At 34.0% G+C, this 8,390-nt stretch overlaps 1 protein-coding gene across 1 annotated transcript; it reads right to left on the reverse strand.

Moving 5' to 3' along the window:
* Positions 1 to 3,046: 3,046 nt before the first annotated feature.
* Positions 3,047 to 3,604, reverse strand: LOC143550064 (uncharacterized). The gene has a single exon (XM_077040801.1). It carries the CDS (start codon positions 3,602 to 3,604, stop codon positions 3,047 to 3,049), a length of 558 nt encoding a protein of 185 aa, XP_076896916.1.
* Between the last annotated feature and the right edge of the window lie 4,786 nt (positions 3,605 to 8,390).

Consider the following 8,390-nt stretch of genomic DNA (forward strand, 5'->3'; position numbering starts at 1 on the left):
TGTATGTGTCAACTATATGACAACATCTTATAATTTATGTTTTGTAGCGATCAAATTTTTGAAACAAAATCTGGAATTGGCACGACAAGGTTTTTAATTATGTCGTTGTTACTGGAAGTTGAGATTGAGAGCAGTGTTATAGATTGTTGGGCTGCAGTACTAAACTATGAAGAGAGGAATCGAGGCTCAGAATCGTTACACCGGCTTTTTTGTCATTCGTGTGTTATAATAAGTTGCTATGTTCATTAGTATCTCGAATACATGATGCGATTATTGGTTTTTATGCATATATATTTTTCAGACAAGAGATATGCTTGTTGGAAAGAGATTTGCATATGCTACCAGGAAATCACTGTTTAGAACAAACATGTTAGCTGTTGTTGGTCAGGATGCTAGTCTCTTGAATTTGAAGCCATATGACATGGTTTTCTTTCCAATAACTGAAAACCACCACTGGTATTTGATGTGCTTTGATTTGAGGCATTTGGCAATCATAGTGATAGACAACATTCATGAATAAAAAAGCCCGGTTGAATAAAACGACGCCAAGAATTTTGATAAAAAAGACACCCCTATAAAGTGGTATGTCCAATTGGTTAAATTTTGTGTTATTTAGTTATAATATTTAGTTATATAATATTATCACACACACTTTTTTACACGTGTGTAAAATTTGAAACCAAACCAATATAACTGTTTGTAGAAACATATGTTTGTGGACTACTTGAAATCTGTTGGAAATGGGAAATGGTTTGCTTTGAATTAGGTCATACCACAGAAGTTAAAAATTGGTTGGGCAACTAAGAAAAACTACTTGGATTGTGGTGTATATGTCAAGAGGCACATGGAAAAGTATAAGAGCAGCATGGAGAAGAATTGGAATTGTGGATTCAAAGCTGAAAAGTCAGGACTGATGTTACAAATAGCAGGGTTGAGGAAAAAATATGTTGCAAGGATAATGCTTTCTGATATCAACCTACATAAGGACGTCGTGATAAGGGGGCGATTGAGCTAGATAACAAAGTCAAAGCACTAAGGACGGCAAAGTTGCTTCAGGGCTGCTCACAATTAAATTAGGTCGTTTTTCTTTGGTTGATTTTGTGGTATGAACGAAACTTGAATTTGAATGTTTTTCTTTGGTTGATTTTGTGGTATGGACGAAACTTGAATATGAATGTTTTTCTTTGGGTTTACATATATGTACATACTAAAACTCTATATTATAGTAGCTAAGATATCAGTTTTAACACATGTAAATTTGACGATGGTTTGAAACTGAATACTTAGAAAAAACAAACAAAGATAGAATAAGAAAGTTGGTTTTAATATTTAATGCACTATGAACGGGTGTTTTATTTGTATTTCTACAACCAACAAACACTTTCGTAATTGTCCTTGGCCGTTCAAAAAAATCATAGTTCTTCAGTAATAAAGATGTTTAATTATGAAACTTTTCTTTGTAGGGATGTATGTAAAATTCACCCAATCAACTACTTAAAATTCGAACCAACCAAATAAATAAAAGCCAAAACCTAAGAACAAACTTTAACTTTAACCTGTTAATAACTTAATATGAAGACTTTCGTGATTAAACAATAAGAAGATTGTCAACTTTTGTTACTTTTGTGTTTACGCATGTGTTTTGACTCTGTATGCGTAGACCCATATACGTTTTGAGGTTAGATGTAATTTTCTTTAATTTCAAAGCAAAAGTTAAAGCATTCAATTTTTACAAACTTCCAGTGTCCAAAGTAGGGGTGTTCTTCGGGTTTCGGGTTTTTCAGGTCGGGTTATTCGGGTTTCAAAGTTTTAAATCTTGACACGAAACCTGACCCAAATCTCTCACGAGTTTTTCGGGTTCGGGTAATTCGGGTTCGGATTTTTTCGGGTTGGGTTAATCGGGTTTCGTGTATCCTAGAAAAAAAAACAAAACCAAAAAATTTTAAAAATTATAATGCAAAAATTAAAACAAAATATTATTCTTTGCTTATAACACATATATTCAAATAATAAATTAACCTAACTTGATAAAACAATTCAAAAGAAGAGTAAAACTAACTCGAACCATAATCGTATTCAATCGGGCGTGATTTGGTTGCTCGATTATGGTTGCTATTAGTAATAAACGGAATTCATAAATTAATAATAAGCAATCGATCCATAATAGTTAAAATGACAACAGTCGATTAGAGTCAGGTTCTGATAACTTTAGTGACTAAGACTTAGCCTATTATACATAAAAGTATATTTAATTTCAAAACTAAAAGTTTATTCGGGTTTTTCGGGTTGACCCAAATTTTATAAATCAAACCTGAGAACCAACCTGAATTACTTCGGTTCAGGTTCGGGTTCTTTGAGTCGGGTTAGTTCGGGTACGGGTTTTTTTCGGGCTGGGTTTCGGTTTTCGGGTAAAAGTGACAGCCCTAGTCCAAAGCAACCATATATTTTTACAAACACGCCCGTCTTCTCCAATCGACTGCTCAGATTAGTTTAAAAAACCGGGTGACATACTTTTGAAAAACAAAATATAAAACTACCACAGTCCGGTTTACAAATATGTACAAAATTGTGGACACAAATTTCGTGTTTTGATACGAAACAAATCAAAAGAGAACATTTCATGGTTTAATATGAAACAAATTTGATGGTCTGAAATATAATTGCCTGAACATATTGTATAAAATTTCTTTGCTTTTGGTGTAACATTAATCTTGTATGTTGTTAATATACTAAATAACTCATAACTCAAAGGTTGTAAGATATTATGCAGATATGTAAAAAGCGATAATTGCATACATGTAATGTTTTACACAAATGCTTAAAATAAGATGTTGGACAAATGGGATGAAATGCAAAATTCTAGTATAACCTTAATAGGATACAGGTCAAAATTTTCATAAATTTAAATATGCATAATAAACAATAAAATTCAAAAGTACACAAAATAAAAGAAGTTTTAAACCACAATCAAAATCAAAAGTACACAAAATAAAAGAAGTGTTGTACAAGACTGTTGAACAAAACATAATAATGTAAAAAAAGAGCATCACTCAGAACCGCTATCATCTTCTTCATCACTCGATTTATCATTAGTTTCGTTTTGGTTTTCGGCCTCTTTCTTTTTCTTTTTTGGACAATTTCGTGTGTCATGATCGGCATATTTTCCACAATAACCGTATAAACGTTTTTTCTTGTTAGCCTTCTCCACCACCTTCTCCCGTGCGCCGATTAGCCTGCGTTTCCCACTACATTTGTTCCTAATACCTTTAGGGGCTGTAACACAAACCTCTTCAGGTTGAGATTGTTGAAGCAATTCTTCAATTATAGCTTTCTTGTTTCTATGGTTTGGGTTGTATGGAAATTCTTCAAAAATATTGTTCTTTAATTCCTTAATCTTTGTAGCAGATACATTATGTCTTTCGTCTTGATCCTTTATACGGTCCAAACACTTATGCACATCATTAAGAACCTCAATCCTAGTCCTTGATTTATCGTTATTGTCAACCCTAATCCAACTTTCGATGTTGTACACACTGTTTGGTAGCGCATAAGTATCCCAATGCTTAGATACGTAATGATCTGGAATTTTGTCAATATTCTCCATTGCGAATACAGAAAACACATGACGACATAGATATCCAATACGCGTATACAACATGCACGAGCAGTAAACCGTCGTATCAATCAAATTAATGGAAACTTACATTGTCATATCCAGAGTAAAAACTTATTAACAAAAAAGTATGTAAATGTAAAAAAAATAATGATTTATATACACATAACAATACCTTAAACCTTCCAACGAAACCGGATCTTTTGTCCTTGTGATGAATCAAATAAACTTTGGTATCATCTATAACTTCAGGAATACCTATCATACATGATGTTGCACTTTTTATCATCTCTTTTTGAACCTCGAAAAAAATGTCCCGAGTGTATACATAACCAGCATGTTGTTCGATAGGAGTGTTAAAACGATACCGAGGAGTTGTTGTGATAGTAATGTTTTGCAAAACTCTTTTCTTTTCCCGTTGTGTACCCATTGATAAATCAAAACACAACATGAATTTTACAAGTGTGTTGGAAGGGCCAGAATTAACTTTAAAACTAGCATTAGAACTCTCGCATCTAGACGTGGTCTTCATCAAACAACACATGGGTATATCGCGAAAATAACCAGGGACCCATTGTTCACGAATATCATACATTTGTTTAAGAAAATCGTGATCATTCAATTTAAATTCTGTCATTAGCGCTCCCCATTTTCGCTCAAACGTAGGTGGGTCAATAAAGACGTTCCAAACTAACTTGTGTATACTTCTACGGAACTCTCCATTTTTAGCTGTTCCTTGGATACCTATAAACAAAATTATTAGACATACATAGTTCCAAGTAACATATGATTTTTAGTAAGTTTATGTAAACAATGGAGTCGCATATGATTTTGTACAAGGGGAACAATAATGACACTTATATATATGAATTATCAACAAATCATAAACTAATTACTCTTGTGTTGTTTATATACGTCTATTTTCCAATTCATGTTATAATTAATAACATATTTAAATAAAGTTAATGATAAACAATGATTACCATATGATCTACAGTAAGTTTACATATATGTAATAAGAAAGAATGATAAGAGCCATTAATTTACTGTCGTTTAATTAATTTAGACAGAATTACAAATTTTATTCTTTAAACATTTGCAATTTATGGATCCAGTCCTTTAAAATGATTCTTTGCAGGCGGTGTCTTTTACCAGAAATGTTTGTTTGGTTTTCGTCCTTTAGACTAACTCCCATCCATTTTCCCCGTTAAGTGGTTGCACGTGAGAAACATGTGAGGGGTTGTTTTGTCTTTTCACCCTTATCTGCAATATTACATATCATCTCCCTCCTCTCTTTCTCTCAAACCCGATATAAAGTTATAAACCCCTAAATAATCCTAACACTCTTTCACCTTCCAATCCCAAATTGAAATCCTTGATCGAACCCTCGGATGATATCATGGAGCCGCATTTCTACATTGGTGAAGCACACAATTGAGAAGAATATGAATATTTCTACGGTAATATCAAATTTCTAGGGTTTACAATATTAATTTGTACTCGTTTTTAGGTTAATTTTGGTACTTACACAGTGATTATTGTTATTTTGTAGTTGGATTACCTAATATGTTTTCCATAATGTTGCACCACGGTGGTAAATTTACAAAATTCCCCGGACGAGTTTATAACAGAGGTGTGGTACATCATATTCATGAACTCGATGTTGACATGTTTTCTGTTCATGAGCTTGATCGAATCTTGGAGCAAATAGGTTATTCTGAAAAAGAAACTAGATACTACCATTATCTAGTTCCAAATGAAGATTTGGATTGTGGGCTTAGAGATTTGGAAAGTGATGACGATATTAGGGGATTTGCTCAGTCTGTAGGCGAATATAAATTAATGAGTGTGTATGTTGAACATGAAACAACCACTTTACACACATATTTCTACTCACCATCAAAGGTTTCCATTAAAGAAATCACCGACGGAGAGTACATTGCAATGGATATAGCAATTGATATGTCTAATTCAGCTAAGAGAAGAAGATTGTTTTTAGGTTGGCATGATAGTACAAATGAAGTTGGCCAAAAGCAGTGGCCAACAAGAGCAAATTGATCTTGTGTTAGATGATCCTGAATTCGACCCTTCTTTTGGAGACAATAACTTTGGTGATCCTGAAAAAGGTGAAACTCAACAACCTACAAATGAAGGTGAAACTAAACAACCTACAAAGGAAGGTGACACTCAACAACCTACAAATGCAGGTGAGATTCACCAACCTACAAATGAAGGTAATGTTATAGGAGATGATGGGAATGGAGATTATGGAATTGAAGATTATGGAAGTGGAGATTATGGAAGTGGAGATTAAGGAATTGGAGATTATGGAAGTGGAGATGATGGAAGTGGAGATAATAATGATGTAGATGATAGCAGTGGAGATGATGAAAACCATGATGAACACCATAAAGGTAACAATTTCTTTTACCTTTATGAGTTGTTAGCTTGAGTGTTGATATGTTTATAATAGGAAGATGTCTTGATCATATTATTCATTATTTTGTTACAATAGGAAGAGCACTATCATATGTGTACACCAATAACATGTGTGAAGTCTTCAATTCTAAGCTGGTAGATAGAAGGGACAAACCAATAATCACATTGTTGGAGTACATAAGGGAGTATCTTATGAGGAAGATTATGAATGTCTTGAAAGTAATTGAAAAGTCATCAGGCTTGCTAACACCATAAGCTACTAAGGTTATGGCCTCGGTGACAAAGGAAGTTAATAGGTCAGTTATAATCATTTCATGTGTCTTTGAAACATAAATGGAATATACATTATTCTTATACATTCTAATAGGTACAATGTGCAATGGAATGGTGAGGAACATTATCAATTCACTGGACCAAATGGTGATCAATGTGTGGTAAACATGAGAACAAACACTTGTGCATGTAGGAGGTGGGAAGTCACTAGGATACCATGCAGACATGCTGTGGCAAGTATTTGGGTGAAGGCTGCACATGACCCAAATGTTGGCAGACCAGAAACATTTGTCAATCTAGTATACACAATGGAGAGGTGGAGGGCTGTATACAATTACAAAGTCTACCCGATTAATGATATAACAATGTGGCCCAAGTCATAGGTGCCAACACAAATCATAGCACCTAAGTTTTATAAGCCTATTGGAAGGCCAAAGAAATCTAGGAAAAAATCTGTTGTGGAAGTTGAAGATGGTAAGAAGGGTAAAAAGGTTAAGAAGCCAAATGACAAGAGTGTGGAAGTTGAAGAACAGGGTCCATCCAAGAAAGCAAAAACAGTTAAGAAGTCAAGGCCACCAGGTAGCAACACTTGCAGGGGATGTCATCAAAAAGGGCACAACATAAGATCATGCACCACTGCAGTGGAAAAATAATATTTTGGGTTTATCCATGGAACAATATTTTGGGTTGTGTGCTAGGATTGTCTTTTGTGTTGTCTTTTGGGATGTAATATGTGTTGACTGCTATTAGGGATTTAGTGTGGATTGTCCATGGAACAATTATAACTTGTTTAATATTAATGTTCAAGGTACTACTTTGTATGGAAGTTGCTTGAATATGTTTTATGTGGATTGTCCATGGATGTATTAATCTTTGGTGGATTGTACTACTATTAGGTGGATTGTACTACTTGTTTATGTGGATTGTCCATGGATGTATTTGGTGGATTTTCCATGGATGTATTAATCCCTCAACAATTAACAGCAACTCAAAGCATTTCAGACAAAGAAATTAACATTTCACTATTGAGCCATTTCCAATCAAGTCAACCCCAAAATCTCACACACTAAGCAAGATTCATAACTCATGTAATTAAACTAAATATCAAAAGCCAAATTCATAACATTGCATAAACATTCATTCTCGCCTTCCAAATTACATTCAAAAGACATCATAACCAACCTAAGAAGATCCAAACTACATTAACTACATTAACCAAATTACATTGGAACATAAGAGCAACATTAGGCAACATTTTCCTCAATAACAACAACATTTTCTCAGTTAAGCCCTATATCATTTTCATTGCAAGTACAATTGTGTTTTGGATATAAATCTGCTAAGGATAATGTATCCAAATATGTAATTGTGAGGTTTAGTGCTACGATAATAATAACGATTATATGAACGAAATAAGGATGAACACCGTGATTTGTTGCGAGGAAAAACCCCTTGACCTTTTTCAGATTAAAGGAAAAAACCCCGGGTGATGAAAACTCGTCGATCACCACTTTATTAATATCAAAAAAGGTTACACATGGTGGAGATATCGATCAGTGTTACAATGTAAGCTAAATGTGCGAGCTATGAATGAGAGAATGCTTGAGAGTGTGTGTGATACATGTGTGTTCTAACCGATCATTATCTCGGTTATAAATGAAAAATAATAACTAACTAAATACCTACTTTCATGCCACCACTCCACTAGCCGTTCACCGTTATTAACCACGTGCAGAAGTCTTCCAGTAGCGCAAGAATAAGATGACTCAATCCTCCAGCTGTTATATCTAACAAACACAACACCATTCAAATACAACTATTAGTAAACATATAATACCAAGAATCCTTGATCCTTTACAATCAGGAACATATCGTAAGGATAAGTGATCCACAAATTGAACAAGGATAAAGGATCCTCAGCATAAATTCTATGCCCTAACAATTGCCCCCAAAATGGCGGGTGTTTATGCTTTACAGCTGGCATTTTGAAATTTGAAATCCCTGCAAAAAGATTAATCGATTAGACAGCTACCAGAGGTAATTATTATCAAACCCTTGATATTAA

The sequence above is a fragment of the Bidens hawaiensis genome, unplaced genomic scaffold (assembly GCF_021521415.1).
Source record: "Bidens hawaiensis isolate Kalapana, Puna unplaced genomic scaffold, B.hawaiensis_p1.1 tig00000978_1, whole genome shotgun sequence".
In the NCBI taxonomy this organism is placed as follows: Eukaryota; Viridiplantae; Streptophyta; class Magnoliopsida; order Asterales; family Asteraceae; genus Bidens; species Bidens hawaiensis.